This window comes from Bombus affinis, chromosome 5 (genome assembly GCF_024516045.1).
Source record: "Bombus affinis isolate iyBomAffi1 chromosome 5, iyBomAffi1.2, whole genome shotgun sequence".
NCBI lineage: Eukaryota > Metazoa > Arthropoda > Insecta > Hymenoptera > Apidae > Bombus > Bombus affinis.
Window position 1 is genome coordinate 8,400,550 of NC_066348.1, and position 23,003 is coordinate 8,423,552.

At 33.9% G+C, this 23,003-nt stretch overlaps 2 protein-coding genes and 1 long non-coding RNA gene across 6 annotated transcripts in view; 2 read left to right on the top strand and 1 right to left on the bottom strand.

Annotated features, from left to right (window-relative positions):
* Positions 1-848: 848 nt before the first annotated feature.
* On the top strand, positions 849-4,047 carry LOC126916484 (elongator complex protein 3). The gene is made up of 9 exons (XM_050722328.1): positions 849-1,028; positions 1,172-1,413; positions 1,534-1,737; positions 1,809-2,062; positions 2,140-2,329; positions 2,405-2,622; positions 2,715-2,975; positions 3,047-3,228; positions 3,319-4,047. The coding sequence occupies exons 1-9, from the start codon at positions 1,010-1,012 to the stop codon at positions 3,402-3,404; spliced, it is 1,656 nt and encodes a 551-aa protein (XP_050578285.1). The 5' UTR covers positions 849-1,009; the 3' UTR covers positions 3,405-4,047.
* A 106-nt stretch (positions 4,048-4,153) lies between these two features.
* The window catches only part of LOC126916479 (TBC1 domain family member 1), a 37,588-nt gene continuing 18,738 nt past the window's right edge, over positions 4,154-23,003 (top strand). For 2 of the 4 annotated variants that reach the window (XM_050722309.1, XM_050722310.1), the window contains exon 1: positions 21,792-22,867. In XM_050722309.1, the coding sequence (XP_050578266.1) occupies positions 22,781-22,867 (87 nt within the window). In that variant the 5' untranslated portion in view covers positions 21,792-22,780. Of the gene's footprint in view, positions 4,412-8,075; positions 8,291-21,791; positions 22,868-23,003 lie in introns of those variants that run through there. The other 2 variants (XM_050722311.1, XM_050722312.1) reach the window with 2 other exon arrangements.
* LOC126916487 (uncharacterized) lies at positions 16,893-20,588 on the bottom strand. Its single transcript, XR_007710614.1, has 3 exons — positions 19,761-20,588; positions 19,426-19,542; positions 16,893-18,362 (listed from the first exon to the last, which is right to left on the bottom strand). It is a non-coding gene; the product is annotated as an uncharacterized LOC126916487 (long non-coding RNA).

Sequence of the window (23,003 nt, forward strand, 5' to 3'; positions counted from 1 at the left end):
TTCCTTAGAACATTGTTGAGTGGAAAAAATATCTTTCGCACTGCATTCCTTATGCACATTGCGTGCTGGAATTTGGTGCATTTATCATAATTGAGCAGGCATTATTACGATTGTGTTATAAAATAACAAACAGGAAAATGAAAGTGGAAGAAATAAAAAGAGGCGCATGTGCATTTATAAAAGCGAAAGGAATTCAGGGAGAGGTATGAGATAACACGCGTGATTGTACATGTGTGTATGAAAGAGGAAGAGAAAGCATTTGCAAACGATCATGTTTATTCTTCACCAACTGTACGCAATATGAAATTGAGTATACAAAGCAGAGCAGCGAGAACCATTTGTCCTAGTCCTAGTATTCAAACTCATCACCATAATTTATAACCGATTTCAATTTAAATCTAATAAAATGATGTTATAATACCAAACATGTCTTTTTTATTATCTTTCTATACCCGAAATATAAAGAAACTTAAATTCATCATGACAATTAATTGACAATAATATGAGTTTGACACCAAGATTAATTTTAGTATTTTCCTTACAGAGCCTTCTGATGGGGATATAGATCGCTGCATACATGAACTTATTGACTGAGTTCTTATGTTCTCTGTTACGTTCCAATCGCTAAAAGGTGTATGAGATACCAAATATAACCTTGAAATCGAACCTTATCTAACAATAATAAATGTTTATATTTTATAAAAAAAGTAATAATTACATTATTAGTGATCCTGGATCAATTGACAATAATATGGGTTTGAAACCAAGATTAATTTCAGTACTTTCCTTACAGAGCCCTCTGGTGGTGATATAGATTACCGCATACATGAACTTATTGACTGAGTTCTCATGTTCTCAGTTACGTTTCAATCGCCGAAAGGTGTATGTGTTACCAAATATAACCTTGAAATCGAACCTTATTTAACAATAATAAATGTTTATATTTTACAAAAAAAAGTAATAATTACATTATTAGTGATCTTGGAAGATTTTCTTTACAACTATCATAATGGTAAAGAAAAGAAGAGGTAAATATTATTATTGCACAAAAATAGTTAATATATGATTATCTATTTTGCAATACTATTTATGGAAGAAATAGTTTTACTATTTTATTAAATACATATATTTAATATATAATACATATATATACATATGTATTTAATTTTAGAATTTGAACAGAGTAAAGAAGAACGTATGGTTATAACTATTGGAGAAATTATACAAGAATTATTGAAAGCGCATGATGAAAACAGAGATGTTGATCTAAATAAATTAAAAACTCGAATTGCTTCTAAATATGGCTTGGATAGCTCACCGAGATTAGTTGATATTATAGCAGCTGTACCTGTTGATGCAAGAAATATATTAGTACCAAAATTAAAAGCAAAACCTATTAGGACTGCCAGTGGAGTTAGTATTTAATTTATTGCCGTATTATAATTGCAATGTAAAATCTTTAATAGAAATACAGCAACATTCTTTTCAAATTGTTGTAAAAAATATATTCAGTGAATAATTTGGTCTTTATAGATAGCTGTTGTGGCTGTAATGTGTAAACCTCACAGGTGTCCTCATATCAACATGACAGGGAATATTTGTGTGTATTGTCCTGGTGGACCTGACTCTGATTTTGAGTATTCCACACAGTCTTATACTGGTTATGAGCCTACATCAATGAGAGCTATTCGAGCCAGGTATAATCCATTTCTACAAACCAGACATCGCGTGGAGCAGGTGAAGTTAGGAATTTATTAACTATTTTTATATAAAAAACATTAAATAATAATCATAAAATACTGTTGCAGTTGAAGCAATTGGGACACAGTGTAGATAAAATTGAATTTATTGTTATGGGCGGTACTTTCATGTCTCTGCCAGAAGATTACAGAGATTACTTTATTCGAAACTTACATGATGCTTTATCTGGTCATGTAAGCAGCAATGTTAGCGAGGCAGTTAAATTTTCTGAACGAAGTCGTACAAAGTGTATTGGTATTACTATAGAAACGCGTCCTGATTACTGCCTTAAAAAACATCTCTCCGACATGTTACTTTATGGGTACCTGTATTATAATAATTTACATGAATAAATATTTTTTAATTTTCTTAGACTCATATTTCGAACAAATTTAACAGGTGTACTCGGTTAGAAATTGGAGTTCAATCTGTATATGAGGACGTAGCACGAGATACTAACAGAGGACACACAGTTCGTGCAGTGTGCGAGAGTTTTCAACTATCGAAGGATGCTGGTTTCAAAGTAATAGCACATATGATGCCAGATTTACCAAATGTCGATATTGAAAGGGATGTTAACCAATTCATTGTGAGTTATAACTGTATTCCTAAAACATTTCTTATTCACTTTTTTTATTTATCAAAGAAATTGTGTATATTTTAGGAATTCTTTGAAAACCCTGCTTTCAGAGCAGATGGTCTGAAAATTTATCCAACATTAGTTATACGTGGTACAGGCTTATATGAGTTGTGGAAGACAGGAAGATACAAAAGCTATCCACCGAGCGTTTTAATAGATCTTATAGCTCGAATTTTGGCTCTGATACCACCTTGGACTCGTGTATATCGTGTACAGAGAGATATACCTATGCCTTTGGTCAGGTAATATTATTTATACTACTACATTACACCTTATTTATTTGGTATATTTTAGTCATTTCTATTTAGATTAAATTTAATTTTGAAATACGCAGTTCGGGCGTGGAACACGGAAATTTACGCGAATTGGCATTGGCAAGAATGAAAGATTTGGGAACTGATTGCCGCGATGTTAGAACTCGAGAAGTTGGTATTCAAGAAATCCATCACAAAGTACAGCCTTATGAAGTAGAACTTATACGTCGTGATTATGTTGCCAACGGCGGGTGGGAAACATTCTTGTCTTATGAAGATCCCACACAGGATATTTTGGTTGGTTTATTAAGGCTAAGAAAATGCTCGGGCGATACGTTTAGGTAAAGTAAAATTATATATAATATATATTAGTATTGGAATACGATTATATTAAATCAAATACGTTTTACAGGCCAGAACTTAAAGACAGGTGCTCAATAGTAAGAGAACTTCATGTGTATGGTAGCGTCGTTCCAGTAAATGCTCGTGATCCTACAAAATTTCAACATCAAGGATTTGGAATGTTATTAATGGAAGAAGCTGAGCGGATAGCGAGGGAGGAACATGGATCTCATAAACTTGCTGTCATATCAGGTATAGATCTTACATATCATAATCTTAACAATAAATACTATAAGTATTATTATAAATCTTTATTATTATGATGTATATAATTCTATCCAGGTGTTGGGACAAGAAATTATTATCGAAAAATGGGATATGAACTCGATGGTCCATACATGTCAAAGATGCTTATAGCTTGCAAATAAATACTATTTTCTTCATAATAAAAAAGAAAAAAAAACAAGCATAATATTTCCTTTTTTATTATAAATCTTTATTAGAAAACTTTGAAACAACCGATTATCGATCAAACATTAAATTTATAATCTTAACAGTACACTGATTCACAAAAGTATTTGAATACTTTCTACAGAAAATTTGTATGAGCATATTATGTGCATTAACCGACATTTTTTTAAAAATTTCGTTAGCATTGTAATGAAACAACTATCGTTATTATGGTAGCAAAATTTGAAACCAATTCGAAAATACATATAGAAGTTACAAGACATTTATTGCAAATATAAGTTTTTAGGAGTATTCGAATACTTTGATTCACGATATATAGTTGGATATCGACAAGGTCAAGTATGGGAAGAAACCATGGGATTAAAACCCATATTTATGCACGTTCTGCTCACTATCAACAGTGTCCAAAAACGCACTCTTATGTCTCTCAATAACTGTGTTAAGTAATCGAGTAAATCGAATCAACTACCGCCATATTTTGAATTTTCACGGTATAGAAATGATCAAAAAACTTTAATTTAAACATCAATACAAATTGAAATTTTTCATGGTATTGAAAGCCTGATTTAAGTAAATATAATTTCGATATCTAGATTTAAACACCGATTGTTATTAATAGTTTCCCCCACTCTCTCGCGCGCCACCTGCTGACGGCGCTCGAAGAGAATAAACAAAAGCAAGTCGCATTCGTGACACCGGTGTCGATCAGTGAACGTCGTTGTCTGAGCTCGGTCTGCCTTGTAATGTGCATTTCTTCAGATAGAAGTCGATCGCAAACGCGCAATTCGGTAAAAACGAATTATCGCGTGTTTGTCCTACACTTGAACGTTTGCACGGCCGACGCGAGAATGTCGTGGAAAGAGTGGGACGGTGAACGGTAGATGCTAGAACATTTGTGTCAATATAACAGGACGACCAGACGTCTACAGAGAAAGCGGTATTATCCTGGCGCCAAATCATAGGGGTAAGTGAAATGGCAAACACTGATTAAAATTTAGGTTAGGTCCGCCGATGTATAAACATTGAAAAATTGAATTCCTTGTAATATTACTAGACTGCGGATTTTTATACACTCATAAGAAATGTAAGGGTGTCAGAATACACATAATATAGAAAAATATGTAAAATATTCAGAGTACTTATTATATTATCTAGTAGTTAGTAGATTCTGCTTAGATTCCATTTCTCTATTTGTAACTGTTTATCAAAATATAAAGTTGCATAAATAACTGCAGTCTATATGTTACTGCATTATATCTGCAATTAATAGGTGGATGAACTTATGTATGTTTAATATTATATTAGAATTTTGTATTGTACAAATAGAATGATAAATATAGATACATAAATGAAGTTCAGTTGGAAAATTTCGGATTTAATAGATTTCGTCCTGCTTAAATTTTGTAACTTATCATCAAGCCGCGTGCATCACGAATAACCCATGCAAAATATTTGTTAAATAAACTACGTTCCATAATAATTACAGAATTGTTAAAAGAATTATTTCACAGAAGTCTTGATTTGTATAAAAAGCCACAATCTAGTTATGTCGATACCAAACCTATACCATGAACAACGTTATGCTGTTATGTAAACAAACATCGTTATCTTAACTTCATAATGAATTTCTACGTATACTTTGTAATTTTCTTCTTACTACATAAAAATTATTTATCAAATAATTATTCACAAATTATTGTGATAGGTAAGGTTCCAAAGGTTATGTCGTTAAGAAACATCGGCAACATTCGTAAAGTAAAAAGCAATCGTTTTCAACGCAACAGTAACTTTCTTGAGCTTGCTCGACCAATAAATTACGTCTACAATTAGAGTTACTTAACATGATATTTTTTAACGTCCGCGAGACTCGATTGTATTTCCTGAACTCCTCGGAATTCCTTGCGCGGAAAATTGTTTTATTTTGTTGCGTTTTATTACTTACAGAATCTAAAACCTCAAAATTCAATCTAAAACATACAAAAATTCGGAAGGCTATAGTTTATATTTTCTATTTTTCTTCTTTCGATATATATTTTTACGAAGGTGTTTATCCATGTCAAAACTGTTTCATTTGTTCTCATAAAGTATACGATAAAGTAAACGACGTATTGTATTCGTGCAAAAGTAGATTTTTTTATCGACAGAGAAACTATTCCTGCTATCATGTTACATATTCGTGAAATTCTAATAATACGAATGAAACGATGAAAACGAGAGATATTAGATTTCCTTTTTGAAGTTTTGCTTCGTTAACTTCTTTAATGCGAATTTTCGGGAAATTATTCGCATAGTCCCAATTTTGCAATGTTCAGTTAAGCAATGTGCAAGTGGAAAGTGATGCACCGAGTTCGACGACCTCTAGTGTCATAATACTCTAATTACGTCACTATTGTATTGGAATATCAGCAAAGAAATTAAACTTATAAGAATTATAAATTTATAGTATTGATCATAGTAATAATTAAGTATTGATTATAAGAGAACTCTTCAATTTTCATAGGCATTTATTCTTATCTATTCTATCTAATTACTATATAAAGTGATATATACATAGTAATTATATAGCTCAAATATAGCTTATACATACTTGTCTATTTCTTAACATGGTAACAAGAAAAACAATACCGTGATATAGAACATGCTTTTTCTGTGATAGATTGGAAAAAGTAGTTGAAGAACAAACGAAGACAAAGATTCTATTGACAGTGTTTTATCGATAAATTACCAATTTAGATAAATTATCTAATTTTGATAGATTGGAAAAAGTAGTTGAAGAACAAACGAAGGCAAAGATTCTATTGGCAGTGTTTTATCGGTAAAATCTCACAATCCTAGAGATTTAAATTCGTATCTTACAGTATAAGAATTTCCCCAGCTTTTCTTCATATATTCCTATCGTCACGTTAACAATATAATCACGTAATTTCATCAGTATTATGTTACTCGCGTCATTATTTTAATTAGATACATTTCAAACAATAAATTATCTCGAAGATTGCATAATCTTAATTGCCGATTAAGAAGCACGACAAGAGCAGTTCCAGGCGAGCGGTAATTCCCTCGTGCGTGCACAGGTTGCACCCACGCAACCGTATACAGTGTACAGTAGTGCTACGTTAACTGGTCAGGGTTTTGCTTCGTTAACTGGCCGTCGCTAATCCCACCATTTATTGAAACTGACTTTGTGAAATGAGTTTCTCTGGTATTATATACCAGACCCGCATTCCTTGCACTAGTCATCTTTCCAGCAACGCATTATACATTGGCTCATGAAAATATTTGAAAAATATTTTGGTGATTATCTACGTTTATATATATTAGTATATTAAATAGGACATTTTGAAGTTCTATTAGCATTGTGATAATTATAATTATCATGAATATATTTTTAGCTATACATAAAAACTACAGTTCATTGTGTTAATAAGCCATCTTTACCGTTAATTATATGTATGATTGAAGCAATTATTCATTCTGTATACTAATTTTTTATGAAGCATTTGTTTGTGTTAAATATATATACTGTACTTCTATATACATTTTTTAATTAATTAAAAATTTTATTTATGATTACTGTGTTTCATTAAAATGTTTCTAAGGTTTCAAAGATTGTGAATAATATTCTAATAAATATCATATAATATATATTACAATATTATGTAGCATATTCACCAAAGTTGTCTATTGTAAGTACTCAAATATTTTCACGAATCGCTAAAATAAACAAATGTATCAAATACCATTACCCCACTCATACTTAATATAGAATGAGACACTCGGGATTCCCCAGAAGTATCCTACTTTCTTTAAGTGATCCGATGAGGTGCCGATACTTTACCAAGATATACATGTCGGAGATGGAAGGACACCGGAGGAAAACCCCCTAATACTGTAATTTAGATTCTACCATAGCCGTAATTAAGCAATTACCGTCATTCAATCCGACTGTAATGGTTCGAGATTTATGATGGTGAGCTTGGGCTCGAGACGACAATCAGTCGCCGAAGCTATGATCAAGGGATGAACCTTTTGTCTAACAAAGTTATGGAGAAATTCTATAGCCCTCCTTAAAAAAAAATAGTTGTAGCGGTACTCGACAGTAAACATTCTAACGGTTTCTGCCCCCTGGCTCGTCATACGCAAATCCTATTCTTCGGGTGGGATAATTGCCGGATGTCGATGCATATCCACAATATATGTTCAGTTAGTCTGATGACCCGTTATAAATCTTAAGTTTTAGTTAAAAAAAGCAGACAAACAGTCTTTTTCCATGAACGACGCTTTCCGCTAGCAACTTTCCTTTCAAGGGCGGCTAGCGTCCTTCTCTAACCACCAACATGGAACCCTCCTAATGCTAACCGTAATCTTAACGCCAACCCGACATACGTATCTACAAGATATTTGCATTTATATGAGTACGTTACCATTCTTTACAGTGTATATCGTATACCTTTCATAGGCCGTGAATCTGTGTTTCGTCCGACGATTTTGGCTCGATGCTCGCGATATATTCACAAAGTGGCCGCCAGTCGTGAATTCGTCTCCGACCGGCCAATTGGACGACTCGCGATCTATAGTAAATATCCGGCTACTATTATTAAGTTTGTCCTTAACGATCGTTACGGGTATCATCTCGCAACCATTAGCTCCCGTCACACGAATGGCATCGGATCCGTTCGTGAACTTCGCGAAGTTATCGGATCGTGATCTAGTGATTGTGTGTTTTCACTGTTCCCAGTGAGTTCCCAGTGAGTAAGTGGTTCTAGGATCCGCGTGAAACTTCATCGGGAATATCGTGTATACTATTTTGTAGAAACACCGTATCACACCAACTGCCGTATAGGTAAGACACGAACCGTTTACCGTAAAATGGGAACATTTAGTTGGCAACATGACTGATAATAGATATAGAGATAATAGAATCGATTTGGACGTTAATATTCCGTAAATTTATGATCACATTGAAAATTGGTATATTTAGAGAAATTTGACGAGAATCGCAGACGCTGATTCGCGTTGCTGACCAACCATTCTTCCGGATGAATCATCTTGAGTCATCGTAAACGCTCTTTTTTGGAAGTGAACTGAAAATAAGTGAAAGTTTAGGAAATAATTCTAAAAAAAGATATCTTACTCTATTATTATCTATTAATTTTACTCTAATTAATTAAAGAGAAACAGCTTGTATTTATTACATTAACACGATGAATATTGCAATAAATAGATACTGACCGATAAAAGCACATAAGATACCGAAGCAAACATACGCCTATATTATCGTGTCGTTATTTATTCAAATAATACGCTATATGCATGGCAGCTTGTACCGAGAATTTCTGGTATCAAGTTCGTACGCCTACATGTCTGACAGATAAGGGATCGATGTGTCCATACAATTTTCGAGGTGTAACATTGTAAGGCAATTAGTAGGAACGTGTATGCTCGTGTTACCAAATGTACCAACGCCGTGTTGTCCAAATGTATTGACACAGTCAGGGACATGATCTCTCGTAATAGCTAAAAATACCGAAAGATGGCGACTACTAAAAAATTCACGCTATTCTGTTTTATTTCATATTAAAATTGCATAGTATTTATACTTTATATTATTACAATATATAGTAATGATGTATATTCTAATATACTAATAGATACGTTATAAAATTCTATTCTTATGCTTTCTACAGTGTATAAAGATGTATATACTGTAAGATCTTTCATATGCATTATGAATAATTCATGATCTATGATAGATAAAGGTCCTTTTGTTTTCACCACGATAGTATTTAAAACATAAAAATACGTAAATAAGATAATCTACCTAATTGCTACTTCAGGTCGATTCTTATGTAAGAAAGTATAGATAGCTAGTTTCCTCATTGAATATCTTATCGACAGTAATTAATATACCTCGACAAGTTTATCGCAAAATTGTTGATTTAAAATTGCCATCGCAAATTCTCGCCGTTTTTTCCCAAACAAGCACCTCGATTGACTTATTATTTGCGCCGTTTATTTCATTTTACCAAGTCTCTTAGGATCTTCGCGCCGTATTATGTGCAACGATTCTCGAATTTGCATCTTTGTTCGGTAAAGTGGCGCGCTACGCGTTGCTGCGCTTACGAGGAATGTTCGGTGTTATGCTTGCACGCCCACGTCGACATGTGCGCTGAACATTGCCGGAAAGTGGGACACTCCTGGTTGACCATGAATTTCTTGTTAAGCTTCGTAGATTTACATTTAAGCGCATAGTATCGCGTACCACGGAATCTAGATTGAATTAATAGCAGATTAGTTTGAATGACGTTCGCAAAAGACCGCCATCTTGGAGACCCTTTACGTCCGTTCACCGTGAATGTCGTAATAACGGTCATTTCGAATTTAAAAGCCAAAGAAACTTGTATCAACACAGATTGGAATGCACGGGCGTTTAACTTTTATTTTGATATCATTTTACTTATTATATCATGGGTATAAGAAGTATAGATCGCAAATGACGTGTTGAGAAAATGAACCTCTTTGAAAGAAAGATAGAGATAAATAAACGAGGCCTCTGTTTTCTTTCCTATCCATTGCGAACGAATATCTGTTAGAAAGAGAAAGAGAGACCGCGTTAAATATATATATGTATAGCGTAAGAAAGTGATGTAGAAATAGAAAGAAAATGGTGCATAGAGACCCCTTGTGTCCTTGTCTAATAACGCATACACGTTCGTATACAGTAAATATATATATGTAACACCGATCAACGAGCGGCGTCAGTGTCGTTAGTGTACATGCCTGATTAGACAAGGACAGAAGGGGACTCTATGTAACGTTCTCTTTCTGTTCCTGTATCGCATTCACTTACACATATGACTCGTAACATATGACTCGCGTACTCTATCTTTATATTTCTATGTTTGGCACACACTGACTATATGTGTATCTTAGGTCTATCAACCAATGGTATTATTAAATTGACAAGTTACAAATGATTTGTAAGTTGTAAAATTTATTTGTGCAGAATTTCGTATGTTTTGTTAACAAACTTGTTGCTGTTATGTAAGAGAATTTATTAGTACGGATAACTTGTAACTTCTGGCTTCTAAGATTTCGCTAGTAGATATAATATTAGTCCAGTTGCGCAATAGGACCCAGATTAAATTCTTAAACGTGTTTAATATTATGGCGATAAGGTAAATAAAAATCCAGACAGAATTGTATACGGAGTGTTCCAATTTCTTCTATCTAAACATTGTGAAATGTTACAATGAGTATAAATAAGAAAAGTTTGGAGCACTTTGTATATTTCGAAAGAGCATACAAATTTTAAGTGGATTTAAAAAAAATAATTTCGTTTCGATATCATTGTTATTTATCACCGATTTTTATCTTGTCCAGGGGACACGGGTTGAGAATCGATGTGCTAAATGTATTGAAAGATCGATGGACGCTGTCCAATTGCTCGACACAGATCGATACATGTCGATACAGATCTAAAACTTTAATTCCGTGACGAAATTGGAGCGCCATGTTGATCGCTTGTTGTGCAAAGTTATCGATACTTTACAGTGTCCTTACATTGCATTTAATCCATAGAGCTGCTGATATATAGCAAATTATAATGTCGTAGTTACGTGACATTGGAATTCCTCAAAGATATTTACTTCCATATATATGTTTTAGCGGTCGTCATGAGATCGTGGTAACGGTATTGTATTAATCGAGCGTATTTGTTCATAACTTTACGAATACTGGTTACGTGCATTAGCGATTTCTTCAACCGATACTGCGATGATATCAGTCGACATCAGAGAAAATTAATATTGTGAAATTGCCGATAAAAAAGTAAACTATTTACAAATTACGGATATCAACATCACTAGTATTATCATAATTACGGAGATAAATCAACATTTATGTCTCTACTTATCACATTTCTAAGCATTTGTACGGATCATCTTTAAATCTAATGTGTCTATTTATCGACTGAGAAACAGACATTTCTTTTTTTTTAATATTTCTGGATAACCGCTTATCAGTGGATTAAGAAGTATTTCTATGTATATATGTATGTAGAAATGGAATGAATGTTCTATTTTTATCGCGAGAGGAAGCCGAGATAAACGTGACAAAATGAAAATATTTTCAAGTGCAGCACGTACGAGAGTAGGCAAGTAGACGAGCACGCAGGAGCATGTAATCTCGCGTGACATATTTTAATCGCCATAAGTTACGCGTTGGCCGGTAATATACAGAGCACGACGATAAATTGCACCGCCCGACGAGCCTCTGTATCTCGTAAAAAAATAATAAAAGCAGTGTGCAAGTACCGCTGGCATTAATTCCCGAGAACCGGGCGAAAATATGGCGAAATTGGTTGCGACGTCCAGCGAATATTTTTTAAAAAGCACTCCAGGCGCGCGTAAAAATATTTGACGGTACTCTCGTGAAAGGTTAAATCGGTTTTCGCAGGTAATTTTCTTCTGGAAAAAAGTGATATTTTATAATGAAATTTTAGAAGATGAGTTTTAAACTGACGTGTGCTGCGTTTTTCTGAGATTGAATTCGCCATACACGAACCTTTCAGAAATCAAACTGGTCAACTCTAACTTTTTATTAATTTCCTAATTTCATTATATAACTATACGATTAATATTCAGTACTCAAGAAACAAATGGCTATCTACATATTCTTCTTCTTATTTATTTATTTATTTATAGTCGCATCAGCAACGAGATTATTAGAGACTACTTTTGGGTTGAAGAACATGTGTAGCATCATTGTGGTATTCGCGTAAATCTAAACATGTTATAAACAGTTAATCAGAATTAACCAGATACAGATATTAAAGAAATGTTCAAGGAATATCAGTGATTTTAGTCTTGTGAACAATAAAGAAGAAAAATTAGTGGAAAACGAATTATTCTCCAAGAAGCCTCGATGGCTGTATGAGTGTTGAATTCGTGTTAACGAGCTCCTACGTTTCTCCCAGTGATCCAAGAAATGATTGTACTTGGATTGTCGGGAAGGTGCCAAAACGGGTGCACGCGCAAACTACTGGGATTTCGATCATTTCCCCCGTTTCGGCATTCGTTGTACACGTGCACCGATTACGTAACAACGTAACGCGCACGATGCACTCACGCCTATGCACGTATAGATACGTGATTCTATTTTCGCCGGGGATACATTTCGTAGTCGAAAGCTTGAACGATGTGCAACATAAACCATCGAACAATATTTATTCCTCGGCTGAAACGCGGCCAATCGATTTATATGTTTAGCATACGTGAAAAAACGTACAAAGATAAGATTCTCCCTCGTACATTGTCGTTCTAAGCTTTGACGTCACGCAGATAGACAAAACTGTATTACGACGAAATTGGAAAAATAAGCAACTCGTATTTATAGTAAATAAATTTTAGTCAATTTGAAATGCAAAGATTCATCGTTCTTAATAAACACATAGAATGTAATTGTATGAGATGTATCGAATGAGTCGCATTGATAACTTTACTTTTGTCGTACAAGTTTAAAGTTATGTATGAGGTAGAAGTAAACGTTTCTACCAATGGGAAATTAGTTGAATATAAATGTTCGAATTTGAAATTTATTTCTGTGGAAGATGCACTTAAATGGTAATTCTAATTTTTAATGTTAGAAATACGAATTTTTGTATTAGTCTTAATAAAATGATGATTACGGTAGTGACAATTCGTGGAGGTCATTTTGATATCAAGCAATCAAATGATCACGCACTAGAATTCAGTAAACAAAAGTATCTCAGAGAGGTCCCTTATTTTAATTTCAAACGATGGCTGACATTTGTTCTATAACTCGAAGGACATTTCTTGGAAACATACGACCGCGTGGTCAATTGTATCGTTGACTTTTGGCCCTTATCGCACTCTGTGCGATGAATGTATAGTACCTCCGTTAATAATAAGAGGAGGCAGTTAAAATTACCCATTACGTGTCACAATACTCTTTATTGTTATCTTGAATTCGAATTCTTCGAAATAATCTAAGTAAAATCTTCTATTATTTAAATCGCTTAAATCAAATTTAGAATAGTAGAACGTGATTTAAATCGAGATTAATTCAATGTAATCTTTTTTTATTGTACATGCACTTAGTTAAAAGTTTGATAACGATCGTCTAAGATTTATTGCACAAGACAATGATGCTATCTATAGTATATACATATTTCGAAACATCCTATGCAATTGAAGATCACACTTGAGAAACGATCTTTATAAAAGAAAGATCTATCTTTCATAAAGGAGCAATTTGTAAGTTTAATATTCCGTCAACCAATTCCACATCAAAGCTATCCTTGCATTTCAAGAATTCGCAAATTCAAAGGTTAAAAATTCGAAGATTACAAAATCCAAAAATTCGGAAATTTCAATGTTCAAGAGGACATAAATTCAAATATAAAACTGTAGCAATTAACTGTATCTCTTCTTTTCAGTTTTTACCATCCCCTTTGAAAAAACACGTTTGAAACCAGAGACTTCACCCTATTGTTATCAATAACGAGCATACTAGATTAACCGAAATTAATAAAGAGCCGATGAAACGCCTGACGCATGGCGCGTTATCATTAGCGTTGCACGGCAACCGAACATGTTTTTTCTTCTCCCTCTCTCTCTCTCTCTCTCTCTCTACGACTTCTCCGCGTGTTAAGATTGTCGGCGGTCGAGTACACGCCATTAGAAGACGCCACTCGACGGTACTTGGTCGGCTTCAAACGAGGACGTGGCAAAAGAAGAGGGTTAATAACGTAGAAACAGAGCCGTGCGTCGTGAGAAAACCACGACAATCAGTCGTAGCGAAAACAATGGAAACGAACCCGAAAAAAAACTACGCCTAACCTATTGAACATTCGACCTGTTATCGCCGATTTATCGATTCGTTAACGATATCGATTCTTCTCACCGAACTATTGTCACATTCCAATAGAGCGCAATAATAGGTATCAAAGACCATATAAACAAATATGTTAAGATTATTTTTATTGCTTTTTTTTATTTTCGCGTCATTATATTTTCAAATAATTAATAAAAGAAAATAACCTGGTATATCAGAAAATGATTGACGTTCTTTGTATCAATTTCTTTATTCTTATCGGTTGTATTGTATTCGATAAAATACTACGTTTCTCAGTTGATAAATTAATGAGATTTAATAAGAAAATTATTACTAACGTCTAGTATAATTTTTAATCTTCTTCCTTGTACTAAGTTCAAATATCGACTAGATTCTATAGGATTTATAAAATGAGTATCGTTTCTTAACGCAACAAAGTTTTAGGTTATAATAACACGATAAGTTCGTAATATATAATAATAAGGTAACTAGAATAAGACGCTATAGATACAAGATTTTTGAAAATAGGGAATAAATCAATATAACGTTTCGTAAGAAACGAATCTTTGTATAGCCAATACTATTGATATCATACTTGATCGCAAATTCAAATTTTTGAATATTGAAATATTTGAATTACCGAATTTTTAAATCTTTGAATTTGAATTCAAATTTAGATTTGACGAAAAAAACAAAATCTCTATTATTTTAAATTGAAACAAGGTTATAATAGAACATAAGATGAGCCCAAGAAAATATACCGAACCCTACTGTGAGAAATGTAAATTCCTCGCCGCGCCATGTTACAAAAAGATATATAACACGTTCATAGGTATGTACGGTCAAGTTGGCGGAAGGGGTTTAATTAGTGTGCAAGGGATGACTCGGTTACACGAAACAAGAAACACGGTAGTTTTTACTATTTGTTTAAAATGGGGGAATGTAATAGGATGATTACAGTAGTCTCGTAAAATTTAGATAAAACCTCAAAGTGGTTAAACTACGTGAAAAAAATTTACTGGGATATTCAAACAGCATTTTCCTAGAATTTTAGTTACGTTATACTCTATCATAATATCGTAATTAGGCAAATTATTTAATTATGTTCTATTAACCTAATTATATTTTTTTGATACAATGCTTTTCCCTTGTAGAATATTTTTCTGAGGTTGCAATTAAGCTCGTTGCGTAACAGATTGATAATTAAGAATCCTGGACATAATCAAAGCTATTAATCTTACAGTTTAATGAATTCAAGTCAGGAAGAATCGACCGCGTTGAATAAATTTTGAATGAATTTAAGACGAAAATTTAAATTACTAAGGCTGACGTAAAGAGCTGAGGAACCTTTTTCTTATGGCTGTTGTCAGTTCGGATTCTTATCAGCTAGATGAAGGTATTGCATTATTTCAAACTTTATTGCTCGTTAAAGCGGAAGGGATTGTTGAGATTAATACCTCTTTGGAGCGAGGTGTCCTTGACTGATGCATTCTCTTCGAGACGAGAATGCAATCTGCAATGACGATGGCATCTTATTGCTTGAATCATGTTGCTTTCATCGATTTTGCGTTACTTGAAATTGATAATGAGATACCGTTCTTATCTTTTCTAATTTAATAATGCGATGAAAATTGTAGGTTACGTCTTAAAAAATATAAAAATTCGGTTCTTAGGTTCTTTCAATACTTTTGCACTTTTGAATTTTTAAAGTTTTGAATGTAATAATTGTTCACAGTTATTAAGAGGTAGATCATCCTGATTATCAGATTTTGATTCTAATTTTATCACTAGTTTGCATTTTCTTATTTCATATGAAACAGCAGTATAACAATTCAGAAAATCACTACTGTTCCTCAGAAGGTCGCAAACAAAATAATTTTCCAAGAACAGAGATCAGAGGAAGTTGACAGTATAGTTAATCAGAAGGTTCTATTTTGAGTAACTAAGAGCAAGAGAGATGGATCACAGAACTCTTTAATCATTGGACTGATTCAATGTCAATCTGAGATTTGTCAAATACTATATTTTCTAGCTTAAAATAGAGGGATGATATTAGGATACAAATATATGCTATTCAGAGTACATCACAACAGTACAGCATGAGTACAGCATGTATTTATTCAATTGTCCAATTAATATTTCTCATTTTCTCTTAACCCTTTCATCTTACAGTTATTAATATCTATTTTCTCAAAGGAATGTATATCTTATCTTTTATATTAAAAATGCAACAGATATTGAAAGTGAGTAAATAATTATTTTCCAAATTATCTGTTCTGAATTCTTCGTTATTTTATTACGTTATCCAAAAGCTAGACACCCTAAGATATTTATTCCATTAAGGGAGATGGAAAATAACGATTCTATGTCATTGCTCGTTGAAACAAGATCCTGTCGGATGCAATTATCGCAATTATGCAATCACAATAGGACAACGAAATGAAAGGACCTTTCATGGTTCATTGGCACACGTTGGTATTCTTACTGCATTCCAATGCCAGAGAGCTCGGGATACTGTTACTGCGGCTGCTACCAGTTAAACTGTTCTATACCATATTGGTAAACCCTACATAAACTCGTATCTATCACAGCCACACTTATCTCCACTTTTATTCCATTCTACTTATATCACTCCTTTCGAATAATACATTTATATGCTTCATATTTATTAGTCGGAAGTTCCAGTGCAATTCGAGAATGGTATTATAGCTAAAGCCGTGTTTCTAATAGATGTATTGTAAAACAAGACCAACTACCTATCACAACCAAAACCCGCTTTTCATTTCATTCCATTTATACCGGTTCTATTAAATAAGACATTTGTACGATTTAAATTTATTAATCAGGCTGAAAGCGCGTATCCATTAGATCAGTATATCTATATCAATATTTATATATATCTATATCAATCTAGAACAAGGCTAAATCGAAATTTATTAATCAAGAGATCTAATAAGATTTGATAGAATACCAGTTACTAAAATTCAGAATATCATGCATCGCTTCTTTCTCTCTTTTATTAGAAAAAAAAAAGAACGGTATGACTTAACTATGACAAGATCAACGTTTCATATATTCCCTACACGTATGTATCTACCCGCGCATAAATTTAAAGTCCCGTTTTCTCGAATCCTCCTTACGCTCAACTACCAACCGTTTCTCAGTTTCAAATAATGACCTAAAGGAGCTGATTTAATTGGAAAGCGATTGGTAACTCTGAAACGGCTCATGTGATCCGTTAAATTGACGTTTAACAAGCTCCCCACCATTTGACCGTGAAAAATGTCTGTGACGAAACGGCGGTGGGGTGGGACAGACCTTGGAGTCGATGCGAGTGCGAGTACATCGGTATGTGTAATAATTACTGTTGCGATTGTCTGGAATGAAAATCGCTGTTGGATCGAAAGACACGAATACTCGATGTTCGGTGACGCAACGACATAAACCGGTTCCTCTCCGCGACCGATTTGTTATTTTTCATTAACACCGGTGCGATCGGGCAAAACATGTGCGACGTGTGAAACGGTACGAACCGGATTCTTGAACTGTGTTTAGCGTAAGACATACTAACGATCTTTTGAATTAGAGGTTATGGTACACATAACCTTTTATCGCAAACCTAAGTATTGGATTTTTTCGTGTTATAGCTTTAGATTTGTTAGTCGAAATATACAAATAGCATACAGGGGGACTTTCAAATTGGAGGTTAATATTGCAGATTTCAAAACAGAATTAATTAATATGAAGATATCAAGAAATGCTTATAAAGAAGCGTTTTCAACTTTGGTAAATTATCATAATATTAAAATACCAAGGGATTTGTAAAATTATTGAAGTATTTTCGACTTGATTATAGCTAACAGTAAAACCTGGATATCAAGTTGTAATTAAAATCAGTTTTCATTGATGGATTTATATAACTGTTTAAAAGTACGGCTTAAACCATGTTTAAATGTAGCTGAAGAGAACTTAAGATTGCACGCCATCTTGGTTTAACCCTATTGCCATTAGCGTCGCTCTCCTTCCAGAGGTTTCATTCTTCCACGAAGTTCCCGTTTCTGTGGATTAACAGTTCCATTAGTTCCTAAGCCTCTTTGACATACTGACATGGTATCGTGTTAACGAACGCGTTCGCGTGTAAGAAAGGAAAAATTTCGCGGACCAATTTCTTGACGGCAATTTACGATCCCGCTAACAACGCGTCTAATTAAAATTCGATTCGGTGAACAGGTCGCTTGATGTCGTTAAAGTAAAACGTTTCTATCGTAGAATTTTCGTTACGTAATGATTCATCTCCTTTTCTTTCTTTTTCGTTCCTTTTACACTTGCACGATTTTTTTCTCATTTGAGATTTGTCTAATTTAAATTTCACACGAAGATGGTCGAATCGTAATTTAAATTTCGCGCGGATGGAAGTTAAAAGTTAATTTTAAAAATGACGCGAAAAGTTTGTATATTGGTTTGGTAACTTAAACCACGAATTTTTAACGATCGGAAAGGTAAAGCGTGAAGTTAAAGAAAAGCAATGTTTGTGTCTTATAAACAGACTATCTCTGATTCATAGAGTGATCTGGATAATTGTAATTGCATACAGATAATGTTAATTGCATCTTTTTTATTGTTGCGCATTTTTTTTTGTTAGTCTAAAAGAGAATAAAAATATTGATTAGGATGTATACATAAATATTGAAAATAGAAAAACGTAAAAACGTTATACGCAATGTTACTACAAAAGAAGTATGACTAATGCAAATGAAATATTTTCTGACACATGAACATCAGTCAAGATGTAAAAATAATTGTGTAAACAAAATTATTAAAAGAATGTAGTGACCTAGAAGAGTCAAGATCGGTCAAGATTAAACGCAAATGTTAAACAGCGAAGAAAGACGGAATATAACGAACATGATATAAATACATAGAAATCAGCAACATTTTATGATCATGCATCGCATGTTCACGCATTTAATCGGAATGATAACGAGAAGGGGTATGTGTATACTTGGAATCCTGACGTCTGCCTCCTACGTTAATGCATCAATAAGATGTATGTTACTGAAATAGCATGAAGAGCAAACATTGCCGAATCTACGCTTCTAAATACATAAAACAATCGTTTACCAGGTTCGAAGTTCGTGCCAATTTTCATCTTTCATCCTCAAGACATTAGAGTAACAGGTGTTTTGATCCTTGCTGTAATCCTGCATATTCTTATTTCCTTTCTGACGTTTCCTTATGCTGTAATAATAGTAATAATATTTATATTTTGAAGCATCTAGGATAAAAGCAGCAGTGAGACTATAAATGACATAATTCAGGACATAAAGGATTCCGTTAATTTATTCTTATCCCCTTATGACAGATAAGACCATCAGTCTTACTGTGTATACACGTTTAGAGATCGGTTAAATGGTGGTGTGTGTTTGAATGTAAGACACGAGAGAGTGGAACCTTACCTGAATTGCAAATGATGCCACAATCAGTAAAATATACGTATGTATGTAGAACAAGGAAAAGAATAACCATTCTGTATAGAGGAATTCTATTGTAGAATTTGTACCTTTTGAAAACCGATGACTTCTATTGACATTCAAATATGACAATGTTTACCATTTTTATAATGAAAGTAAAAAGCGCGATAAGAATTTCAGAGGATTATATACTTGGCTAAGAATACTTTAGCGCCCTCCTTGTTTTGGCGGCGTTTCCAATAACTTAAATGCGATCACTTGCACGGTACAATGAAAACAATAATATCCGCTTGAAATAGTTTCGTCGCAGGTTAATCCATCGTTGAAAACAAGGCAACTAATCTTCTGCGATTAGAAGAGTATCCGTCTCATGTTATTTCTTCAAGAAATAATAAACATATAAATTTTAACCTATCCCAAATAACATACATCTTTCACCGATGATTTAGCGCGTATGATGAATCAACAAACAAATTTTGTAACATTCGATTTTCACTGTTCACATAAAAAAAGATTAGCAATATGCACATCGAAAATTGTCTTTCCTGTTTCTTATAATGTGATTAGTTAATATGGTTATGCAAGTTTTATTTAAGAAATTATATTTATTATAATATTTTCTTCACAAAAGTGAACTAAATTTTCCAAGATGGCCGATTAAACGAGGCAATGAAAACTCCGCCAATCGAATGCGCCTCGTTTGACTTGCAAATCACATTGCTTACGAATAACGAGCTTGTAAAATGTTATAAGTGTTCGGGCACGTGCGTTAAAAAAATCCAAACGCCTGTCTGAAGGAGGCACGTACGTTCTGGTCGTCCTTATCGAGGTTTTCGTACGAAATTGCCCCTCTGGAATGTTTGTAATCAAAGGTGCACTATAATTAAATATTGCTTGACGTAACCGAAATATCGTTGTTTATCAGGCACTTAATTCTAGATAAGTTGGACAAAAATGAAAGATACACGCATTGTTACCATATTTTTTATCTACTTTCATAAAAAATGCAAACGTAAATTTGCCCCAAGAAACTCGGAAATTAAATAGTTGAAATAGAATTTTTTAAATCATCATTCTACGACTTAGTGATTTCTAAACATTTTGGAACGACGGACTTATATAATAATATTTCACATTTGCGCGCAAAAAGGAAAAATGTTTGTTCATAGATGTCCTTGAAATTACCGATGCTTGATTTTAAGTTCAAGTATTTATTATATATAAGTTTAAGTAATTAAGTATATTCTCTGGAAGAGATACGTAAATCTATCAAGGTGAAATCAAATGTATAAATGCAATATTATATGAATATGAATTCGCATTCAACGCAGACTTTAAGGCAGCAATTAACGGATGATTCTTTCTCCCAATGAAGGTTTATATTATATTTATTATAATCATCGTGATTTCATCCATGATTTAATAAACTTACAATGGTGCCTGTGCGGGAGTAATGAATTATTAAAAACCTCTCACACTTGACTACCGAGTGTGACATACTAGCTACTACTTGTCACGGAGAAAACAGAAATATATGTAGAAGTAACCTTCGATCATCGTTACTGATTCAACATTACATAAGTACATCCTGCAATTGGATCCATTCATAACAAAGTACATTTAAGATTGTAAAATTAAATTATTTTTTAGCTGACATCTTGTTTTTAACTTCAAATTTTATTTACAAAATATGTCTTATAAGTAGTTAATGACGATTATCTTTATAAAGTAAACTATGTTATAATATACCCTGTGATAATAAATGACGTCTGAAAAATAAAGACAACATCTATAGGGGGTAAACAATGTGAAGCAATAAACGTTATGAGCTTAATAAATTAATATCGACAGAAAATGTTTGATAACAAATGCTTGAGAATCAATTATGACGACAACCCTTTTAACGGTGTTTTTCATGAGTATAATCCACCGGTGTTACCTGAAAGCGCGCGACAACCAATGGAGAGGTCCATTCGTCTGTTTAGGTCTTTAGGCCTTAGGCGGCGAAGTGCGCTACGCGTCAGTCGATGTTTGCTCGTCCGTCGGTAAAGGTGTTACTAGTTCCGAAGCAAGAAGTTCCGTCAACTCGAAAACAACGTCGTTTCGTTCTACTAGAAAAGTTCGCACGCTAATCCACGATTAGATCAGTGCAATGCTTGTCTTGAGACGCGACGGTTCGCATCGCGAGCTTTCATTAAAAGTATCTGTGAGTGACACTAAATGAAACTACATAGAATATTTTAAAGTACTTAAAAATTACTGGAACATTACAATCGAGAAACTAATATCGATTAATCAGTCGAAATTGCGTCGAATAAATAGAAAGGTTATTTCAGCGGCCTCCAATTGGAACACTGAACTTGGCGAAAGATTTAAATTTCCCGCGTCTTTCGATGTACTGTAAAAGTGTTAAAAAAGAACTGCAAATATTTGTAGTTCAATTATAAATACCTCGCTGTAGAAATTTCGAGATCGAATTCGGTGATATATAGCTCGTTGAAAGAGAAACGAGTCTACGATTGTGAACAGCCTTGAAAGGAGACGCACAAGTTCGGTCGAAAATAAATCATTTTCTACTCAGTGGCGACATATACCAAACTTTGCAAGAAACTTCTGAAATCGTTTCTGACGATCTCTATAGACGCAAAATCGTGTTTTCATCATTTAACAGAAAATTTATTCGAGTAAGCGTCACAGGTGAATGAACAAAACTTTCGACGATAAATCAGAGTCAGTGATTACTTGCTCGCGTCCAGCTGCTGGCAGATCAACGTGAAATTAGAGAAGCGTAATAAACTCGCTCGAATAGCGTCGCTTTGTCATCGTCCCGGAAGGGGACCGTGCACCGTTCTCCCCAGAAAAGTCGTGTCGCCGGAAGTGGCCCTGAAAACGTGCCAAATCTTCGGTTTGAGGGAAAGCAACCGCGGTGAACGTGGTGACTGGGCTTACGTTCGATTTTTTCGGCCGTCGAATGCTAGAAAGGTGGAGAAGCAAAGGGCGGAAAAATGATTACCGTGCCGATATCCGCTTCCAGTCCTTACATGAAGGTTACATCCTACAGCGATGCAAGCGCTATTGGCAAAAAGCCTACAGTGAGTAGATCAAGAAACCGTTCACAGTCTGATTTTTTACTTCGAGGTCACAAAAATCGGTTTTTTTCTTCCATTCTCTTAGCTTCTGTTTCTTAATTTACTTGTGTAAATTTTAAGATCGTGGACTGACTTATGA